At 38.0% G+C, this 22684-nt stretch overlaps 2 protein-coding genes across 3 annotated transcripts; both read left to right on the plus strand.

The window, feature by feature from the left end:
- Positions 1-164: 164 nt before the first annotated feature.
- On the plus strand, positions 165-2981 carry LOC121767285 (4'-phosphopantetheinyl transferase HetI-like). Of its 2 annotated transcripts, XM_042163525.1 has the most exons (8): positions 165-589; positions 700-875; positions 1255-1322; positions 1420-1521; positions 1659-1814; positions 1925-2044; positions 2321-2450; positions 2521-2981. In XM_042163525.1, the coding sequence occupies exons 1-8, from the start codon at positions 492-494 to the stop codon at positions 2628-2630; spliced, it is 960 nt and encodes a 319-aa protein (XP_042019459.1). In that variant the 5' UTR covers positions 165-491; the 3' UTR covers positions 2631-2981. The 2 variants fall into 2 exon arrangements, with proteins under 2 accessions (XP_042019459.1, XP_042019460.1); XM_042163526.1 differs by lacking the exon at positions 1659-1814.
- A 1411-nt stretch (positions 2982-4392) lies between these two features.
- LOC121767286 (E3 ubiquitin ligase BIG BROTHER-related-like) lies at positions 4393-7759 on the plus strand. The gene is made up of 7 exons (XM_042163527.1): positions 4393-4764; positions 5157-5496; positions 5591-5652; positions 6612-6653; positions 6739-6860; positions 6974-7082; positions 7487-7759. Exons 1-7 carry the CDS (start codon positions 4597-4599, stop codon positions 7535-7537), a joined length of 894 nt encoding a protein of 297 aa, XP_042019461.1. The 5' UTR covers positions 4393-4596; the 3' UTR covers positions 7538-7759.
- Positions 7760-22684: the final 14925 nt, after the last annotated feature.

Genomic DNA, 22684 nt, shown 5'->3' on the forward strand with positions numbered 1-22684 from the left:
GATACTAATAGCAAAATAATTGAAATAATTGTACGTAAGTGAGCTATATTTATCAGGTATTGGGCCTTAGTTCGAAAGTTGGGAGGTAAAAAGGAGAGAATACCGAAGCCCACTAAATGAGCCCAAGTTAAAACAAAAATAATATCTCTCGCGACTCGCACACTGCTCTTTTCTGTGGTTCTTCTTCTCCCCACCACCATTCTTGTCGCCTCTTGTTGCTACCGTCTCTCCCCGTTCAGACACCGCCAACACCCCTCCGGCTACCACCTATGTTACCACATAAATCCACCGGTTTTTACTCTGTGATCGGACAAACTCCTGGTTGTCCCGGCTGTCCCACGTCTTCTTCGAAAATTGGGGCCGCTAGCCGCCGCAGTCTGTCAAACCTGCGCCTTTAGCTTCGTGATCTCAAAATACCTTTCAATCTTTGCAAATTCGGTAATATTTATGTAATTTGGATTTTCAATTGTTCTCTTCTCCGATTGATTCGAATGCGGAGAGAATTTTCGAGAATGAAGTTGCATTGCTTCGATAGAACATTCATCCGTTCTTCGCACTCTTTAAATGCCGTTCAACTCCCTGTCCCAATGTTTGTATTCCTTTTCTTTTCTCCCGTACAAAAACTTTCAAATGTGTAAATTTTTGTCCGAGTTTGATCCACCAAATATACTATACCAATTTTTGGGGGTTTTCTTTCAGGGAGACACATTTGTGGTATGTGAACCCCAGCGAAGTGAAGAGTGAGTCTTTGCTAAAGCAATACTTAGATATTCTGTCTCCGTGTGAGAGGGAGAATGTGCTGCGGTTACAAGGAGAGGAGCTGAGGAAGAGCGCGTTGCTGGCACGTGCATTGGTTCGCACCACGATTGCCAAATGTATGTCTGTGTTTTTTTTATGTTTTAATCGATTTGGATTGTGGTTATTCAAGTGTTGTGCATATATATATTGTGCCGCCAATTGATTGCATGTTTTTTCATATCTTGTTCATTGCCTAATTTCAGCTTTGTATCTGGAGTTTGGAGAACTAGGTTTTCTGTGTTTATATTTATTTTGTTCATGGCATTTATTGAAGATTAGTTTTTCTTAATTAATTTCAGAAGATGGCATATATGCTAAAAAAAACGTAGCATGTACCACAAAACTATATTTGTGTTCAAAAAATCTGTGTATATGGAAGAGGATAAAGCTCTTTCATGATCAATAAGCAGACCTTCCTGAAACTTTGGCACTCATAATCACGTTGGGTTTTGGTAGATCAGATGAACTCACCAGTTGAACCTAGATCATTGAAGTTCCGGAAAAACATGCACGGAAAGCCTGAGGTTTAGTTTAATATTGTTTGTTACTTCTTACAATTGCTTGGCTTTCCTGCATCGACATGGTCAATCTTTGCTTTTAAACATTGAGAGGTGTTGGCAGGTATGTTGGCCATCAATTGATGATTGGGATCCACCTCCTTTGCATTTTAACCTCTCCCATACATCTTCCTTGATAGCTTGTGGAGTGACTATTAATTCTCAAGTTAGTTCTCTAATCCTTTTTAGTTGAGTTTTTTACACTACTGATATTAGATTATTAGTCATTTAATAGAGTTGCCCTTTCGTGCCATGCACCATGTTTCATTAACTAAAATACCTGTGATTTTTACTTTCAAGTAGATTGGTATTGATGTAGAAGAAAAGAAACGGAGCATTAAACACGACATTTTATCCTTTGTTCGTCGATATTTCTCCAAATATGAAGTTGAATTGTTAGCTGCTATTTCCGACCCTCAAGTCCAGCAAAGGGAGTTTATCAAATTATGGACTCTCAAGGTCTGGCACTGACATACAATTACTTAAGATTTCTTTTAACTTGTAGATAGATCAAACTATCTGAGAAGACCGTTTTGAAAAAATTTCTCACTACGAGCTATCATTTTCAGGAGGCATATGTCAAAGCATTAGGTAAAGGATTTTCTGGTGCACCATTCAAAACATTCACTATTCGCTTCCAGGGTGTAATGGAAGGAGACTCTAAAGCTTTCGATGAGTCAAGCACTAAGGTTTCTCTTGAAAATTATTGCTAGCATTCCATTAAAGAAAGCTTTTTTTTATTTATATATGATGTTAGAAACGTTTATGCAAGATTTATCTATAAGGAAATCAAACAAATTAACAATATCCAATGGAGCATACAGTATATCTATGTGTTTCCAACGTGGTGTTGCTAATATTATGATACTATTGTTTTTCAAATTTCCAATGAGAACTTGTCATATAACTGCTGAACGGTATAGAGTTTGTTATTTCTCGGCTAATATGTCCAATATTGGTTCCAGGGTTGTGAAATAGTTGTGGATTCTCTGGATGATCCAACCGATGTTTCAAATATTTGGCAATTTTCGCTCTTGGAGTTGGATGGTTCACATTATGCAGCTATTTGCACTGAGAAGCAATCTTCGTTAGATGGTACAACTCCTCAACATGATAACTAGAAAGGAAAATCCACAGATGATGCAAAACTATTTCTTGTTTGTAGGCAAAATAAATATTCCGGGTAAGCTGATGGTGTGGAAGACAATTCCAATTTTAGGGGATGAATACGTCTCTGGAACAGATGCAGTCAAGATGATCTGTGGCTTTCAATGATCTGTGGTGGACATTTACTGCAATTTGAATGTTTGAATTACATCCAACTCATCTTATGTTATAAATTGCTTCATTTACTCGTAAAGAATTCTCTTGCATTTTGCTAATGACAGAAACAAACTGAGAGACATGAATCAATTTGTAAAGCAGCAACTTCAACAACAGTCTTCCTCTCTTACACTTAAAATAGATTCAGCTCTGTTTATAGGCAGCAGAATTGTTCAGTATTTGATTATACTTAATTCTGCATATTGCTGTGTACAGTCTCTTCTGTTGAGAACATAAGCCAAAGTGAGTGTATTATGCGAATAAAATAATTTTGTTACTAAATTGAATTTTCATTTTTCCCAAGCTAAGAGATGCCTTGTACATCTTTGATTGGATATGGTTAGACGCTAGCTTTTGCACATAGAGATAATTAACATGTCTGATGAAGAATTAGTAAATTATTATTATTATTTTCTTCTAAATTAGTAAATTATTATTATTATTTTCTTCTAAATTAGTAAATTATTAAGCATTCTTTAAGGCTTTCAATTATATCTAAGTTTTGGGATTTTAATCTCACAGTAATTTTTTCTTTTAATGAAATCCGTATTTTAATTTAAATAGTAGTATAATTGTATAAGAAATGAAAATTCTACAAGGGGAACTTATTTTAATTTGTATATTCTACAAACGGAGTATGCCTGCTTATTCGGCCGGTTCCGGTTCTAATCGGATCGGTTGACCGGTTAACTGGTTTTAAATTTTCATAAATCTTAGAACCGGAACCAGAACGATTCCGATTCCGAATCGGAACCGATGTGTAATTTTGATCGGTTCCGGTTTGGAACCGGTCGATTCCGATTCCGAACCGGAACCGATGTGTAATTTTAATCCGAATTTATTTATAATTTTAAATAGTTCAATACTAGTAAAAAATAATAATCCAAAATAATACCTAAAAATTCAAATAAATACATAAAAAATTCAAACCAACAATACAATAATATTCATATATGGATAAAAGTGATGCCAAGCGTAGTAGGTCGGGAGAATGGATCCCCTGCTGTGGCAAAATCACAGCAGGGGGTGCTGTGGGGCAAAACGCAGCCCCTTGAACATTAAACGCAGGTAAACTTCTTCTCCCTTATTCTTTCATTGTATATTAAGTGTTTATTATTTTTTTTATATTTTCTAATATTCAAAAAATAAAAATATAGAAAAAGATTGAATCAAAATGTTGAAAAATATAGTCAAAGACAGAATCAAAAGCAAAAGAATGTAAATAGGTTTCTATCATATGAAATGATATTGTATTTGTAAAAGTTCTTTTGGAAATTAAAAACAAACGAACGATGTCCTACTCATTGTAGTTAGTTCATAAAAAATGGATTGGGGAAATAATTGTAGATTCAAAGTATCACGGTTTAAACATTTTAAATACTTCAGAAAACACAGCTCGCAAATCTAACACTATTTAAATCTAAAAATCGCTCAATGTTTCAAATTATTTTACTTTAATTCAAAATTAATTCAACTAAATTAGATTTATTAGTATATTAAATTATAAAAAAAATAAAATTGAATTATAATCCAGTTCCCGGTTAGGAACCGGTACCCTAAATTATTTATAAGACAGTGGCGGATACTTAAATTAAACAATAACAGTATAACAATTTTTTTTATTAAATTGAAGGTCGCTTAAAATTAAATAATCAAAGTAAAGAGGGGTGTTTTAAAATCTGATTATAGTGGGCATGGAACATTTTAGCAATTTTCCTGGGTTCTTATAAATATTGATGCACTCGATTTGAAATATCAGCATTCCAAAAGCTGCCGCACCGCCTTCTTCTACATCTCTATCACTTTATTGTTCATTGTTTAATAATCCATGTGTTTTTGAATTTCCGCCGCATTTCATCCTTTCCACTCTTTTGCGATTCAAGATTGTCTCCAATTTCGATTTCCTGCTCAACAAGGAATGGATGACTCCAAAGTTAGTGCCAACACTCCCGCCGACACCGCCGACCGAGAACAAAACCCTACCAATGGAGGTGACGCCGCCGAAAATCTCCGCGGGCGAACTCCCTTTACGAACCTCAGTCAAGTCGATGCGGATCTTGCTCTTGCACGTACTCTCCAGGAACAGGTTTTTATTTCTTCAGCTCGTCTTTTTTTTTTCAGCTATCCAATGCCAATTTAATTAGAAATATGTTTGGATCCTACCTCTTTTGTGTTTTTTGGAGTGATTTTTTGTTCATGTTTTTTATTTTAAATTCAAGTTGATTTTATTGTGTGAGATTAAGTTTCACTTCCAAATTAGTCATACTGTATTACTGTTTTAAAAAAAATCAAATGAGTGTTGAATTTCTGGTGCATACTGTATTTTTTTCCCTGTGCATATGTATATACTTTTGTGATTATGTATGACATAAATGCATTTTATTTGGACTAAGTAAAGTTTTATCGTAAGAGTAGCAAATTTTCACTTTTTTGTAGTAATACTATTATTCTGAAATTGAGATTGATGTATTTTGGCAGGAAAGAGCTTATATGATGTTGACAATGGGTGCTGGTGATGGCTTTCCTTATGGAAGTTGGGGAAATGGGAGTTATGGGCTTGGAATTGAAAATTATGGTGATGATTATGATGATGCTAGTGAAGAGGATTATGATGGTTCTGATGTTGAGGTGGATGATGATGATGCAGAAGATGCTTTTGATGTACATGCTCGTGGTGAAGGAGTAGAAGATGATAATCAAACAGCAGAATTGGATCCCTCTTTGTTTTCCAGTGATGAGGCCTTTGCTAGAGCATTGCAAGATTCTGAAGAACGGGAAATGGCAGCCAGAATGTTTGCACTAGCAGGGATGAATGAGAGTAGGACTCGGATTTTCTTTGTTTAGTCCTTTATTTTATTAATTATCACTTTTATGGAACTATGTAGTGTTAAAATCTCTCTGGTGATTTTTAGTGGTTGTTGGGGATGATGAAGACGTGGATGAAGATGAGGAGGAGCAAGCTGGAATTCTTCCGGTAATTAAGCCATGTTTCAATTTCTATTTCATGTTTCCATTGCTTGTGAATGGGAGGAGGATACATATAATACTTTGGGGCTGGAATTGCTTATTTTGTGTCATTTTGGACGGTTTTTCTTATATGCATATTGTGCTGAACAAGAACAAAATGCAAGGGAACGAATCATGCTGAAGATATGTGCACATATTTTACGTTGATAATTATTCTACTTGATGAAATGTGTATGTAACTCCGTTCTATACTTGAAAAGAGAAGTGTGATAGATACTATTCATGAAGGAAACATGATAATAGTAAGGTGAAGGCTTATGCTAAGCTCCTAGCTGGCGCAAAAATAGTAGAGACTAGAGAGGAGTGGGGGTGTGGGTATCGGTATGTGAGGTGGGCAGGATAATGGGAATGATAAAAGGGTTGATGTGGGGGAATGCTTCTCTTACAGTAACTTTCATACCCCAAAAATGGGGTACAATACCCAATTACCCATGCTTTTAGTCCCGCTCCCCCAAAAGTATCAAACCTGACTTAAATATGAACTGCATTTATGATCCATGACTTTAACAATGACATAAATAACTATTTCTAACTAGATTATTTTTGACAATGACATCAAGCTTTCTCCATGTGCACAGAAGTTGTATACTGGTCCTGATAGTGGTATGTAACTTTTATTCCCTTTTAAAGGATTCCTTAGGGCTGGAGCACTTTTTCCACCCCTCAATGAACCCTGTCATACTACATGTCCTAGTTATTGGCCTTCCTCAATTGAATCTGCTTCTGGTTTGTTATGGAGTATTTGTTTATCCTCTAAAAGGACCGCCAGTTTACAACTTTTGAATTATGTTGTTGCTGTCTTACAGTCTTAGCTACTTTGAAAGGAGGTTGTTAATTGATGTTACTTATCCTATTGGGAATGGTCAACATATGTTATGTATGCCTGACTTGGTAATTCATGTGTAGGATACATGGGAAGAGGTTGATCCCGACGAACTCTCGTATGAGGTAAATTGGAAGGCTATGTCATGTTCTCTTTTTCATTCTCATTCTGCACATTGTACTTTGATCTCATGGCTGACTTCTTTTGCAGGAGCTGATCGCATTAGGAGAAGTTGTTGGAACAGAGAGCAGGGGTCTTTCTGCAGATACAATAGCTTCTTTGGCTTCCGTCAACTATAAATCACAAGACACTCAGGAAGGAATCAGTGATTCGTAAGTGAAAATCATGTTCCATCATTTGCTCATCTTCCCACCTTCTAGTCCTAGATTCATCTTTCACCTATGGTTTGGCAATATGTTAATAACAACTTACCTGTGTTCCTCAGCTGCGTTATATGTAGATTGGACTATGAGGACGGCAATGCTTTGACTGCTCTCTCTTGCAAACATTTATATCATCCAGAATGTATCAACAATTGGTTACAAATCAACAAGGTATACTCTTTTATATGAAAGCTTTTGTACCGTTTTGGATATTCCTACCTGTATACTTCTCGAACATTCGTTGCATTAATCTAACGTTAAGTTCGTGAAATTTTGTCCTAATTTAGACGATTTGTTGAACAAATTTGGTAGTTATCCCATGAGATGGTCTGGGTGCTTGAGAGTCTGATCCTTAGGTGTTGTACATTCTATATTGTCAATTGCATTGTCTACTGTATATTGGAACATAGTTTTATTTGTCATCTCCTTTCATTGTTGCTATATATTTAATGCCATTAGGGGTAAAGCTAGCTAGCTTGGTGTATTTCTCTGGTATGGGTTGAAATTGTTTACTTCCTCTTTCCCGAAACAGAGATTTAAATTCAAGCTTGTTTCACTTCTATTTGCATGTGTAGGTTTGCCCCGTGTGCAGCACCGAAGTATCAAACTCTTCGGGGAAAAGCTAGTAGACTCCATTATCTAAACTCTTAGACGGTGTGGAGGAGGAGCAAATAAATGGGATGCAGTCAAGCTTTGTCTGTCATGCAAGCTTGTGTCTTTTCACAAATTTCTTGGCAACATTATGTTAGCTTCTGTAGTTCATGAATTCTTTGATAGTTCAGATTATTACATCACTTTCTATAGTGAAATTAAAGTCAGATTATTACATCACTATCATTTTATTTTAATTTGTCATGTTTGTCGACGAGTGAACTTCAATGTGTCAGTTCAAGCGTTGAAATATAGCTTAAATTTCATACTTGGACAAATAAGCATATCACCTGCACTTGTAGTATTGCCGTATTAATCCAATCCTACATGTCATATAAATCTCAAGTTCCTTCTTCTTGGGTATCATCGAATGGAATAAACATGAGAATGAAATGATAATTCTCTTGCTCGTTTGTGATACGGAATACAAAAAGAAAAAGAATGATATTGTTATTTAGTGGTTGATTTTATTCATGTATTTGGTGACTACACATAATATACGAGTGGACTAGAATGAAATGTATGATAATTAGAATGGAATCAATATGAATAACTAATATATTGATTTCAAATAAAAAAATTGATTCATACAAAAATATTTTGGATCATATTATTATGGTATACACGTAAATGTATAATGTGAGAAATGGAGTTTTGTTAGTCATGTGGAGGAGAATAAAGTAAGAATTGGAATAAAGTAGAGAGGAAAAAGTAAGAGAGAAAATGCCAAATAAAGGAATGGCTCATTTAGCTTTGGACATCTAAAAAATGAATATGCATCACTTAACAAGGGATAGAGAGAGTATATAAAATTAAGATACGAAGAAAATAAATGAATAATTTATGTACTATACTTTAGATTTATAATTAATTTGTAAAAAATCATGGATTAAAATATGTCCGGTCAATGGATTTTGACCAAATAATAAATGTGACGAGACATTTAATTTTGTGAAATTAAATGACATATCGTCGATCTACATTTTATGTAGATAAATGTAGTATATTCACTTTCTCAAATCCGATTTCCGGTGAGTGAGAAATAGTGGATTAAAGTTGGGCATAATTAGCTTTTAATTAAAGCTTGGAGTTGGAGCTTAGGGAATAATTAACTAGTGTTAATTATCCCATATTGGAAGATTAACACATCTTTTAATGTGTATAAATTAAGTGACTTTATGTTACTTAATAATTATAGTGGATCAAGATGGGTGAAAGATCCCACACGCGCGCGCCGCCGCCCGCCCGAGCCCGAGCCCGTGGTCGCGGCCTCGGGCCTCGGGTTGGACTTGGCAATTGGTCTTTGGGTGGTCTTTGGGCTTGGTGCTTGGCCCAAACTATTCTTTTTAGACCACCGCCGAGTCAGCAATCCAAGTGGCTTGACACGTCGTCAAGCGAGGCACAGTCACGGCTGCCACGTGAGAAATCCACACGCTCCACACAAGGATGGCACCCTCCTGCCACACGCTCGTAACCGTCGGCGGTTACGGATCTGCCATGATGAGCCTTCATGGCTTGGTTGACCCTGCATGGTGGCTCGGCCTATAAATAGGCTAGCCATTCCACTGCATTAGCTACTCCATCATTCACAAGCATTACAACATAAGCTCTCTCCCTCTCTGCATTGTCTTTCTGTCGAAGCTCTGCCCTCTCCTCCATCCAGTTCGCCGGAGCTCTGCTGATTGCGGTGCTGCATCAATAGAGATGTAGCCGTTTTACCTTTGGGGACGACACGCCAAACCGAAAAGCACTACCGGGACGTATCTCGTCTTGCGGGAAGAGGCCTCCTCGACTCGGCTTAAACTTTATTCACGGTTACTGTTTCGTTTTTGCATTTGTAATCTCATTCTAGTTCAGTTCTTCCCTCTGTATTCCTTCTTTTGGGTTGTATTACGCCCGGTTTTGCTATCTTGTAATCCAGAAACCAACAATCGCAAGACGAGATAACTTGCCTTTGAAGGGATTTGGACCTTCTAAACTGAACTAAAACTTTCGAAACTTTAAATACCTTTGCTGGAGATGACGACTGAATCCAACACCGCTGCTGCCACCACCACCGCCGCCATTTCCTCCTCCATAGCGACCACTGGACCTGTCGACACTTCATCGATTCCGTCGATGATGCCAACCTCTGGGTTCTATCCATCTTCATCAACAACCCCTTGGGTGTATGTTAACACCCATGGGCTCACTGGTGGATCCACCTCGAGTGGATTGGTTGGTTCCACTTTTAGTGGTTCCTTCAGATCCTTTAATGGATCGAGTGCTGGGGCCTTCGAGTCTCACACGAATGTTGGGGCCTTCGGGTCTCATGCGGGTGCTAGTCCCTTCGGGGATAGTGCGTCCATGGCGGGCTCTATGCCCAACATGAATGGTGGGGGCTCTATGCCCAACCACGTTGTTGGCTCCTTCGGGGGCAACGGAATTGGTTCCTTCCATGGACCAAGTTCGGCACCTTTGGCACCAAGAATGATGCCACCTGCCGAGAAACCACCCAAGTTTGGAGGATCTGACTTCAAGAGGTGGTACCAAAAGATGTTGTTCTACTTGACAACATTGGGCGTCGCCAACTTCCTCACGGAGAACGAGCCGCCCGTGCCAAGTGACCAAGAGACTAGGCTCGAAGTCATGGCGGACTATGAAGCTTGGAGAAAAGGGGATTATCTATGTAAAAATTTTATTTTAAGTGCATTAGATGATAGCCTCTACAATGTATACTCCAATGTAACCACATCTAAACAAATGTGAGAAAACCTAGAAAAGAAGTATAGCATAGATAATGCTGCAGGGACGGAACAAGTTGTAGCTTCCAAATTTATGGACTACAAGATGGTCGATTCTCGACCCTTCATGGAGCAAGTCCAAGAGCTTCAAATGATCATCCACTCATTAGTGGCTGAAGGGATGACCTTGCCCGACAAATTCCTAACGTGCACGATCATTGACAAGCTCCCTCCCAGTTGGAAGGACTTCAAGAGTTATCTCAAGCATAAGCGAAAGCAAATGACCCTTGAAGATTTGATCGTGAAATTGCGCATTGAGGCTGATGTGCGCAAAAGCGACTAAAAGGCTAAGGGCTTCACCCCACTTGAAGCCAAAGCCAATCTGTTGGAGCGGGGCGGTCCCTCCAACAAACGCCCTCGCCCCAACCGTCCAAGCGACAAAGGGAGGGAAAGCAACCTTCAAAGAAGTTTGAAGGCGACTGCTACAAATGTGGCAAACAAGGCCACTTTGCTAAAGACTGCCGCAGCAAGAAGAAGAAGCCGGCTGCCCACGTCGTTGAGAAGGAGTTCAAAGACTGGGATGAAAACGACCTCATTGCTGTGGTCACTGAAGAGGTTAACCTTGTTGATAACAAGGGTGGCTGGTACATCGACACCGGCGCTACTGCTCATGTCTGCTCAGATAGGAGCAAGTTTGCCTCCTACACTGCTGCTGAAGGGAGGAAGATCAACATGGGGAATCAAGCATCGTCCGAAGTCCTCGGCGTTGGTAATGTGATTCTCATGATGACGTCTGGCGTCACGATCACTTTGAAGGATGTGCTGCATGTCCCGGACATCCGCAAGAACCTAGTGTCAGGATCAATACTAGTTAATAAGGGGTTTAAACTTGTATTTGAGTCTGATAGGTTTACTTTGTATAAGTTTGGAAAATCCCTCGGAAAAGGTTATGTAACCGATGGGCTTTTCAAGCTTAGTGTGGCAACTCGCAGTGTTGCAAAGCCTTTGGCTAATAACAATAAAGCATCTACTTCCTCTTACTTGACTGAGTGTTCAAATTTGTGGCATTGTAGATTGGGACATGTAAATTCAAAAGCCATTAAAAGATTAGTAAATTTTAGATTTACTAAAGGCTAATGAATTGGATATCCAAGATAAATGTGAAATTTGTCTTGAAGCAAAAATGACTAAGTTGTCGTTTCACTCGGTTGAACGAAGCACAAAACCCCTTGAATTAATTCACACGAACGTATGTGATTTAAAGATGCTGCAAACTAGATGTGGTAAAAAGTACTTTATCACGTTCATAGATGATTGCACAAGGTATTGCTACATTTATCTTTTAAGAAATAAAGATGAAGCAATAGAAACGTTCAAAAATTATAAGAACGAGGTTGAGAATCAACTTGGTTGTAAAATCAAAATGATTCGAAGCGATAGAGGAGGCGAATATGTAGCCCCGTTTGAGGAGTTATGCAACGCAAGTGGTATAATTCATCAAACAACTGCTCCATATTCACCACAATCTAATGGTGTTGCAGAACGCAAAAATCGAACTCTAAAAGAGATGATGAATGCACTGCTTCTAACTTCAGGATTACCACATAACATGTGGGGGGAAGCTGTTTTGACAGCCAACTATATCTTGAATAAGATCATCTCAAAGGAAAAGATGTTACTCCTTATAAGTTGTGGAAGGGAAGGAAGCCATCCTACAAATACCTCAAAGTGTGGGGGTGTTTGGCAAAGGTGATGGTTCCTCTGCCCAAAGAAGTTACAATCGGACCTAAGACGGTTGATTGCATCTTCATTGGATATGCACTTAACAGTAGTGCATATCGATTTGTTGTTCACAAGTCTGAAATATCGACTATAATAGTAGGGACAACAATTGAGTCAAGGAATGCCGTATTTCTCGAAAATACTTTTTCCTTGCAAAGACAAAGAAAAGTCGTAACCAATTCTGAGACAAGAATTGAGGAAGAAGCCACTAGTTCTAAACCAGTGGAGGGTGAAACCACTAGTTCTAAATCAGCGGATGAGGAACCTGAATCGCGCAAGCGTGCAAGGCCCGATCCAAAAGATACAGTACTAAGACGTGGTAATAGAGTCAGAACACCAAAAACATTTGGTCCTGACTACATTGCTTTCATGTTGGATGAAGAACCAACATCGATAAAAGTAGCCTTTTCTGGCCCAGACGGGCTGCATTGGAGAGAAGCTGTTCAAAGCGAAATTGATTCAATTTTGCTAAACCACACTTGGGTGTTGGTAGATCTACCTGAAGGTGCGAAACCTCTAGGTTGCAAATGGGTACTTAAAAGGAAATTTAAGGCCGATGGAACAGTGGATAAATTTAAAGCCCGACTAGTAGTAAAGGGTTTTAAACAAAAGGAAGGACATGACTTCTTCGATACCTATTCACCTGTAACAAGGATTACATCTATACGAGTGCTTCTCGCTATTGCTGCATTGCACAATCTTGAGATTCATCAAGTGGATGTAAAGACCGCGTTTCTAAATGGTGAACTAGAAGATGAAATCTATATGGAACAACCCGAAGGGTTTGTAGTACCTGGACAAGAGAAAAAGGTATGCAAGCTCGTAAAGTCCCTATATGTATTGAAACAAGCGTCATTGCAATGGCACTTGAAGTTTGATAATGTGATGTTATCAAACGGGTTTAAAATCAAAGAGTGCGACAAATGTGTCTACATCAAGAGCACTAATAACGGTCATGTTATAGTGTGTCTATACGTTGATGATATGTTAATCTTGGGTAGCAACACTCAAGTAATAACGATACAAAGGCCATGTTAAAGAGAAACTTTGACATGAAAGACATGGGTCTAGCCGATGTAATTCTTGGAATGAAGATTCTAAGGACGAATGATGGAATCATCTTAATACAATCACATTATGTTGAGAAGATATTGAATAAATTCAAAGCCTATGATGGCGCGCCGGCTAAGACTCCAATTGAACTCGACGTTCACTTGAGCAAAAACAAAGGCGAGCCCGTTGCACAAGAAGAGTATGCACGGGTCATCAGGTGCATTATGTATTTAACTAATTGCACTCGACCCGACATTGCTTGTGCCGTGAACAAGTTGAGTCGTTACACGAGCAATTCAAGCAAAGAGCATTGGAGTGCTCTTGTGAGGGTTTTGAGATATTTAAAACATACTCAAAATCTTGGGCTACACTTCTCGAGATACCCCCCGGTACTTGAAGGGTACTGTGATGCCAATTGGATATCCGATAATAGAGACTCACTTTCAACAAGTGGATACGTCTTTACTATTGGGGGTGGTGCTGTATCGTGGAAATCCACAAAACAGACATGTATAGCCCGATCAACAATGGAATCGGAGTTCATTGCCTTAGATAAGGCGGGTGAGGAAGCCGAGTGGCTTAAGAACTTCCTTGAAGATATTCCATGTTGGTCTAAGCCAGTGCCACCAGTGCTAATCCACTGCGATAGCCAAGCGGCTATTGGAAGGGCAAACAATGGTTTCTATAACGGTAAGTCTCGACATATACGTCGACGACATAACACCGTGAGACATTTGATCACAACAGGGGTGATTACAATTGACTATGTGAAGTCAATAGATAATCTAGCGGATCCGCTAACCAAAGGGTTAAACCGTGATCAAATGAATAAGTTGCTAGAGGGAATGGGTTTGAAATCCACAAACTAAAGAATTATCATAGTGGTAACCCAACCATGATGACTGGAGATCCCAAAAACTTAGTTCAAAGGGACAACTAAGCTATGAGAGTTCATGAGAAACACTCAACTATATCTATTCCCTAGAGAGCAATAGAGTGTTGGAGAACTTGCCTAGTGGTAAAGGCTAAGTCTATGACGTTTAATGGTTCTTAAGGATCTCAAAGAGATGGAATTCTCAAAGAGACCAAGTATGACAAGGTACTTGACTAAGAATCACCTATGTAAGTGCGAAGTGTGGTCGCTTCATAAAAAATGCACTTATGAATCCAAAGTGGTGTCCAAGACCGCAATGGACACAAAACGTGAGAACGGATGAGGTTGAGGTGTTTAAGCGTTAACACCATTGTCTCGGTGCACGCCGTGGGGGATTAGTTCAAAGCATCGCGCTACTAAGCCGCCTGTGTATCTGATGGTGTCGACTATGGAGGGTTCAAAGTCAACAACTACCTATCCTTATGCTTATATACCTCTCGAGGGTTGAGCTTATGTCTGCATGCATATGCATTTGGCTATTTCCACTCATGTGGGGGATTGTAAAAATCATGGATTAAATATGCCCGGTCAATGGTTTTGACCAAAGAATAAATGTGACGAGACATTTAATTTTGTGAAATTAAATGATATAGCGTCGATCTACATTTTACGTAGATAAATGTAGTATATTCACTTTCTCAAATCCGATTTCCGGTGAGTGAGAAATAGTGGATTAAAGTTGGACATAATTAGCTTTTATTAAAGCTTGGAGTTGGAGCTTAGGGAATAATTAACTAGTGTTAATTATCCCACATTGGAGGATTAACACATCTTTTAATGTGTATAAATTAAGTGACTTTATGTTACTTAATAATTATAGTGGACCAAGATGGGTGAAAGAGCCCACACGCGCGCCCCGCCGCCGCCGCCCGCCCGAGCCCGAGCCCGTGCACGTGCACGTGCTCGTGCTCGCGGTCGCGGCAGCAGGCCTGGGCCCGGGCCCGATCCCGATCCCGATCTCGATCTCGATCTCGATCTTGATCTTGATCTTGGACTTGGACTTGGACCTTGGCAATTGGTCTTTGGGTGGTCTTTGGGCTTGGGGCTTGGCCCAAACTATTCTTTTTGGACCACCGCCGAGTCAGCAATCCAAGTGGCTTGACACGTCGTAAAGCGAGGCACAGTCACGGCTGCCACGTGAGAAATCCACACGCTCCACATGCGAAAGGCACACGCCTGCCACACGCTCGTAACCGACGTCGGTTACGAATCTGCCATGATGAGCCTTCATGGCTCGGTTGACCCTGCATGGTGGCTTGGCCTATAAATAGGCTAGTCATACCACTGCATTAGAACACACCATTACAAGCCTTCTGCATCATCATAAGCTCTCTCCCTCTCTCTGCATTGTCCTTCTGTCGAAGCTCTGCCCTCTCCTCCATCCAGTTCGCCGGAGCTCTACTGATTGCGGTGCTGCATCAATAGAGACGTAGCCGTTTTACCTTTGGGGACGACACGCCAAACCGAAGAGCACTACCGGGGCGTATCTCGTCTTGCGGGAAGAGGCCTCCTCGATTCGGCTAAACATTCACGGTTTATTTGTTTCATTGTAATTCAGTTCAGTTTCGTTTCTTGTATTCCTTCTTTTGGGTTGTATTACGCCCGGCTTTTATCTCTTGTAATAAGTAGAACCAACCCATGTAAACATCTATATAAAGTGAGTTACTAAAATTTCAATTCTTACAACAACAACAAATATTCAAAAACGAAATCGTATTTCAAACAATTCAAGAATATCATGACTTCTCAAAAGTCGATTTTGTTTCTCACTCTTATGTTGATTGCCGTGGGTTAGCATCTTTCTCTAAGATCAAAATTATCTTCATAATTATTTACTATTTTGTTTTTCCATATGGAGCATTTCTATATAGTTGTGTTTAGACTTATTTTATTTACTAATACAGTAGTATTTTTTATAAACACAGTGAGCTCATCAAGTATTATTGTAAAGAAGCCTTGCAAATCTTTTAAAGATTGCCAATATCTAACTCCTATCTGCGAAAGGATTACCCAACTACCTGTTTGTATTCAGAGTCGTTGCGACTGTGGCATATCATTGCAAAAGGCTGAATGTAATTAAACTCAACTTTCAATATTTATTGCATATATTATACTTGTCATTTAACTTCAATATTTTTTATAGTTGGCCAGAGTTGCAGAAGCATTGAGGAGTGCAAAATAGAATGCCAAGTGGGTGTGAAGAGATGCGTAAATTTCATGTGCATTTGTAAAATTGAGGCGTAATTAGGAATACTATTAGAATTACAAAAAGTTTGTTTTGAAATTAAGGCTAATAATATTGCTTTGGTTTTGGTATTTCTAATATCTATCAAAGAATGAGTAAATTGGAGATTTTGTCTCCAAATCAATAAATTTGCTTGTAAGGTTTACAATAAGTTGTTATCGTAGTTTTTTTCCCCTAATATCTATAGCAAAACTTTCAATTGTGATAGGGATTCTTACCTATGGAGGCCATAAAATACTGAGAATAAAATCAAACCATAACTAGGTCTTGAATTATAGTCCACTTCAGTAATTTTAAAATTTTTAATCACACTACAATATTTTTTGATTGAATAATCTTATTCAGTGTTTGTGGAAATAATATATGGAGCAGTACATAAAGTTAAAATGTAAAATTTTCATATAAATTACTGAGTATATGTTTACTAACAAATATAAAAAGTATTTTCTAGATATGTGCTCATAACTACTACTAAGGTTGTACTTAGAGCACCCGCAACGCGTGCCGTTGCAGCTGCCCGTGTCGTCGTCATTCCGTGCTGGTGCCGTGCCGGGTGCCGTTCCCGCGAGACGCGGCACGACACGTTCCGCCACGCGCCGAGGCGACGTGGCTGCCTCCCATTCGACGCGTGACGCCCACTCGCTGCCCCGCGAGTGGGCGTCGTCACGGTGACGCAATAATTAGATTTTTTTTAAAAAAAATCGAATTTAATAAAAAAAAATTGCAACGGTATTGTTACCATTTTTTTTCGCCGTTTTTTATTTATTTATTTATTTTTAATTTATTTACTCTATAAATACTCCTATTTCATACTCATTTCACTCACAAACACACATCTATTCCTCTCAAATCCTCTCTATTTCCACCCCAATTTTCATCTCAAATCAACTCTGTTTTTCTTCTCCCAAATTTAATCAAACTAATGGATCCTTTTGAACAAATGTGTCAAATAGTGGAACAATCACTTGAAGAAGATCGACGACGGGAGGTGGAAGAAGCCGCGCCGCCCCAACGACGCTCCCGTACGTACATCCATCGTAACCGGGAGGAAGCCGCCGCAAGGTTAGTACGCGACTACTTCTACGATAACCCGGTTTGGGGAGATACGTACTTCCGTAGCCGTTTCCGCATGGGGAAACCGTTATTTCTCCACATCGCCAATACTTTGGCAGCCCGAGAAGAGTTCTTCCAGGAAGGGTTCGACGCGGTCGGCCGTCCCAGTCACACGACGCTGCAGAAATGTACTGCAGCAATCCGCCAGCTTGCGACTGGACAAACGGCCGACATGTTCGATGAATACCTCCACATCGGAGACAGCACTGGGCGAATGTGCTTGCTCAAATTCTGCAAAGGCGTCCGGGCAGCCTTCACCGACGAATTTCTCCGGAGGCCAAGCACGACCGATTGTCAGTTCTGCTCGACCTTCACGAAACAGATTCCCCGGGATGCTCGACAGCGTCGATTGCATGCACTGGCAATGGAAGAATTGCCCGGTGGCGTGGAAGGGGTCCTACACGAGCGGCCACAAAGGCACCCACCCAACCGTTATACTCGAGGCCGTTGCCGACTACCGCCTTTGGATCTGGCACGCGTACTTCGGGGTTCCCGGGTCGAACAACGATGTAAACGTGCTCCACCAGTCCGACCTCTTGACCGAAGTTTTGGATGGTAAAGCGCCGTCCATCAACTTCGTCGCCAACAACCGGCTTTATAAAATGGGGTACTATCTCGCCGATGGCATCTACCCGAAGTGGCCTACCTTCGTGAAGACGTCCAGTGGGTCTGCGAACCCAAAGCAGGCTCTTTTTGCGCAGAAGCAGGAGGCCGCTCGCAAGGATGTGGAGAGGGCGTTCGGGGTTCTCCAAGCGCGCTTCAACATCATCAAAGCCCCGGCTCGTACGTGGTTCATGGAGAACATGGTCGACATCATGTATACGTGCATAATCTTGCACAACATGATTGTCCAAGACGAAGGACCCGAGGCGGGAAATTGGTTCGACCCCGAATCCCCCGGAAGCTCAACCGCAAGTAGTCCGCCTCGAAGTGGAGCGCATCCGTCTATACAAGAACGATTATCTATTCGTGCAAGGACACGCGACTCTAGCGCACACACCCAACTCCAACATGATCTAATTGAGCACATTTGGGCAAACTTTGGCGGATGAAATTATTAAAATTGTGTAATTTTATTTTTTTAGGATTTTAATTGTGTGCTTTTTATTTTTTAAAGTTTAAGTTGTAACTTTGTTTTAATGTTGTGTGTTTTTTAATAAAGTGTGTTTGTTTTTTTATTAAAGTGTGTTTGTTTTAATTGAATTGAGTTGGAAATAAAAATAAAAAATGAAATTGAATGAATAGTAATTTAGGAACGGTTAAGGAACGGAGGGTTGCAGGTTCCGTTCCTTAGTTAAGGAATGGAGTAAAAAAGTACAGTGAGGCCCGCAAATAGTAGTTTAAGGAACGGTTTAGGAACGGTATAGGAACATCGTTGTGGATGGCCTTAGTAGACAGTATTAGTTATTAAAGATTTTTCTCTTAAAAAGAATAATTAGCTATTTATATAGTGTTTCTAATACTCCAAAGAATGAATATATTGGATATTTCTCTCCAAACCCATAAACTTGTGAATCGTTACATGGTTGTGCTAGCCTATTTTATAATAAAACTTTCTATTTGAATATACTTCCTTAACCCTTCGTCCCATAAAAATAGGTCATTTGGTATTGACACGAGTTGTAATACATAATTAGTAAAATAGAGATAAAAAGAAAAATAATTGAAATTGTGTAGTGGATAGTAGAGCCCATAAATAATAAAGTAGAAGTAAAAGAGAAGGAGAAAATGGTAGCCAATGTTTTAAAAACCGGACCGGACCGGCCGGTTCGACCAGTCGGACCGCGAACCGGTAGGTAGTCCGGTCCGGTTCACCCCTTTAAACCACCACTGCATTGAACCGCCGTGAACCGGTAAAACCGGCCGGTCGGACCAATTGGACCGTGAACCGGAAACCGGTTTTCTATTTTTTTTAAAAAAAATTTTAAAAATTTGTTGTTGGTAGAGGTTGAACTCATGACCTCTCTTCTAGTTAAGAAGACCTCTACCACTCCACCACATGAACTCATTGAACAGTTTGAACATTAAATATTTTTATACATTAACCATTAATTTTATCTACAAAAACTAATAATTCATTTTAATTTTATTATTCTTTAATATAATTGTTAATTATAATATATATAATTATCATCCTTTATATTTTAATGATGCTCTACTTACCACCTATATTATTATTAGTACCATATAAGATTCATTATTTACTATAAATAAATTTTTTATATTACATACTTAATTTATATACCCTAGCTATTGACATTAATGAATAATCTTATCTAAACTAATTAATAAGTACTTAATTTGTATTTAATTATATATTATTTTATGAAATAAATTTTCTTAAATTAATATAAACATTATCTATTTTAATACATGAAATATTAAATTTTTTATCTAGACTAACTAATATTAAATATATATATCTGAATATATATACTAAATTTTAATATTATTTATATTTATACATTACTAATTATCTATAAGGTTTAATGTTTTGTGATATATTATTAATTGTAAATCATTTACTTAATTTAATATATTTTTATATATATCTGCAACAGTAAAACGGTTAGACCGGTGGTTCGACCGGTTGGACCGGTTGAACCGTGAACCAGTAACGTCGCCGGTTCGCTTGCCGGTCCGGTTTTTAAAACATTGATGGTAGCCATAAATGGATATGAACTACTCGTATGAGATGGATGAAAAGGAAAATATGACCTATTTCTATTGGGTGGAGTGAACATAGAAAGAGATTTTAATTTCAATAGCAAAGGAAATTCTTAGAAGACCATAACATATTGAAGATTAAATAAATATTTAGAATGAACTAATATGTAAAGAACTAAGAATGTCCCAAATTATAATTTATTTTTACTGCCCTATTTTTTACTTACTACATAATCTTGTTTAATGGAGTACATGAAACGATAAATGTAACGCCCCAAAAATAATCAAGATCGGAATTTACTATTCCGATTAAGAAAATAACAAATTGTGATTAATCGGCTAACACATTAAATGTAAAGTGATGGTAAATGATAAAAACAAAAGATTCCATGGGATTTAAATGTTGATTCCAAGACTCTCGGCCCTTGTTTTTTGTTTCTTGGTTTCCAGTTTCCACCATTTTTCTTCTTTCTAAATAACTTTTGGCTTTTCACTTGTACTTTCCTCGGGTATGCCAGAATGTATGATGTAAACCAGAGTTTCAGTTTTTAATTTATTTATTCATAAAAAAAATATTGAAAAATCTCCCTTTTCAGTTTTACATGATTTTCAATTGGGAATCAACGGGAAGTCGAGAAAACGTCGGCTATTCGAGTAATCTCCTCCCCAATTTGAGAGCTATTGTCAAGGCAAAGTCAAGAAATAAATGTATATATGTCAATTGGAGAATGGCATGAGAGGTAACACTCTTACCTTATTCTTTTATAGCTTCGAAACTAATGAAATTGATATTGGTTTATACATTGGAATTTCGAGAAGAAATTATAGGAATTATTTATGAGACTTTTGAATATTATTTATGGGTTAATATGCAATTATTATTTTATTTTTACAGTTTTTATAATTATAAATGATAAATACTTGAAAGAAAATACCCATCCGTCCCATAAAATATGTGCACTTTCTATTTCTGTCTGTCCCATAAAAATATGAGCATTTACATTTATGAAAAGTTGTCTACAACTCATTACGCATATACATCAATTTATTTACAATTTATATTACCATGATCCACCATTACAACTCATTTAACTATAATAATAATTTGAGTCTCACTATCCGCTAACACTACGTTAACTACCCTTCCCTCCTTTCTATTACTTTATTAATTGTGCATTAATTCCCGCTATTTCATATGCTCATATTTTTATGGGACGGATGTAGTATATTTTTATATCTATATGGGTGAAATACTAGTAATTTAGAGTTGAAATAACACTGCCATGTAAGTTTGTATATGCATTAATTCAAATATATACAATTATCGGGGAGCACTAGTGTCCTTTCACCCAGTGGCAGATCCAGACTTTTGGAATATGGGGTGCCAATTTTATAGCAAAATAAATACTTATTAAAAACAGTATATTAAAAAATAATGTTCAAATTTAAAGTCACATAATCATAAAAAATTTTAAACCATCTAATATCTAAAAATGGGACGGAAAATTGAATATTTTGAATTCATTCCAAGTATTAAAACGTTAACTAAAATAAATTGCAACTACCTAATATCTAAAATATAAAATAGAATTATAAAAAAGAAATAATAACATTTAAAAGCTACCTAAAATCTGCATAAAATAGAATAACAACATTAAAAAACTACCCTAATATTTAAAATAGAATAATAAAAAGAAATAGTGATATTTAAAATCTACCTAAAATCTGCATAATAACATTAAAAACTACATAAGATCTGTAAAGAAACGTGACGAGGAAAGGAGGACTCGATCTTGGGTCAACACTTTGAAAAGTGGCTCATCCACCACTACTCTACCGATGCTATTTGTGAAACTCTTCTCAATAATTCTGCCAAGAGTATTTTTTGGTGTACAATCGTACCCCTTGCTCTCAGCTCGATCCGCCAGTGCTTTCACCATTAAAGTCGCAACATCTTTCCCACCACTGCTGCCACGTGGCAGGTATAAGGTCATCCACTACGCTGTCTCTATACCGTCCCCTAACTACTATTTGACCACTATTTGAGGGCCCCACTGTACTTTATTCCTCCATCCCTTAACTAAGGGACGGAACCTGCAACTCTCCGTCCCTTAACCGTCCCTTATTTCGTCCCTTAATTACTATTAATTCAATTTCATTTTTTATTTTTTTTTCCAACTCAATTCAATTAAAACAAACACACTTCATTAAAATTAAAATAACATTACAACATAAAATAAAAATACAACTTAAAATTAAAAAAAAACATAATTAAAATCTTACAAAAAAAAAATGACATAATTTAAAATACAATTTTATATGGACATCCTTGAATGTTTTATGTTTCACTTTCGATGTGGGACAAAATCATTCTTGGTATAGAGACATCCAAGAATGATTTTGTCCCACATCGAAAGTGAAACATAAAACATTCAAGGATGTCTCTATAAAAGAAGAACAAGCAAGAATGATTTTATCCCACATCGAAAGTGAAACATAAAACATTCAAGGTTGTCTCTATAAAAGAGAAGCAACCAAGAATGACTTTGTCTCACATCGAAAGTGAAACATAAAACATTCAAGGTTGTCTCTATAAAAGAGAAGT

The sequence above is a fragment of the Salvia splendens genome, chromosome 15 (assembly GCF_004379255.2).
Source record: "Salvia splendens isolate huo1 chromosome 15, SspV2, whole genome shotgun sequence".
In the NCBI taxonomy this organism is placed as follows: domain Eukaryota; kingdom Viridiplantae; phylum Streptophyta; class Magnoliopsida; order Lamiales; family Lamiaceae; genus Salvia; species Salvia splendens.

Excerpts from the sequence above, each read along its gene's own strand:
- LOC121767286 (XM_042163527.1), top strand. The coding sequence starts at position 4,597 with ATGGATGACTCCAAAGTTAGTGCCAACACTCCCGCCGACACCGCCGAC. Across the intron at positions 5,497-5,590 it reads ACTAGCAGGGATGAATGAGA|TGGTTGTTGGGGATGATGAA; the intron begins GTAGGACTCGGA and ends GGTGATTTTTAG. Across the intron at positions 7,083-7,486 it reads ATTGGTTACAAATCAACAAG|GTTTGCCCCGTGTGCAGCAC; the intron begins GTATACTCTTTT and ends TTGCATGTGTAG.
- LOC121767285 (XM_042163525.1), top strand. The coding sequence starts at position 492 with ATGCGGAGAGAATTTTCGAGAATGAAGTTGCATTGCTTCGATAGAACA. Across the intron at positions 2,045-2,320 it reads TCGATGAGTCAAGCACTAAG|GGTTGTGAAATAGTTGTGGA; the intron begins GTTTCTCTTGAA and ends TATTGGTTCCAG. Across the intron at positions 2,451-2,520 it reads GAAGCAATCTTCGTTAGATG|GCAAAATAAATATTCCGGGT; the intron begins GTACAACTCCTC and ends TCTTGTTTGTAG.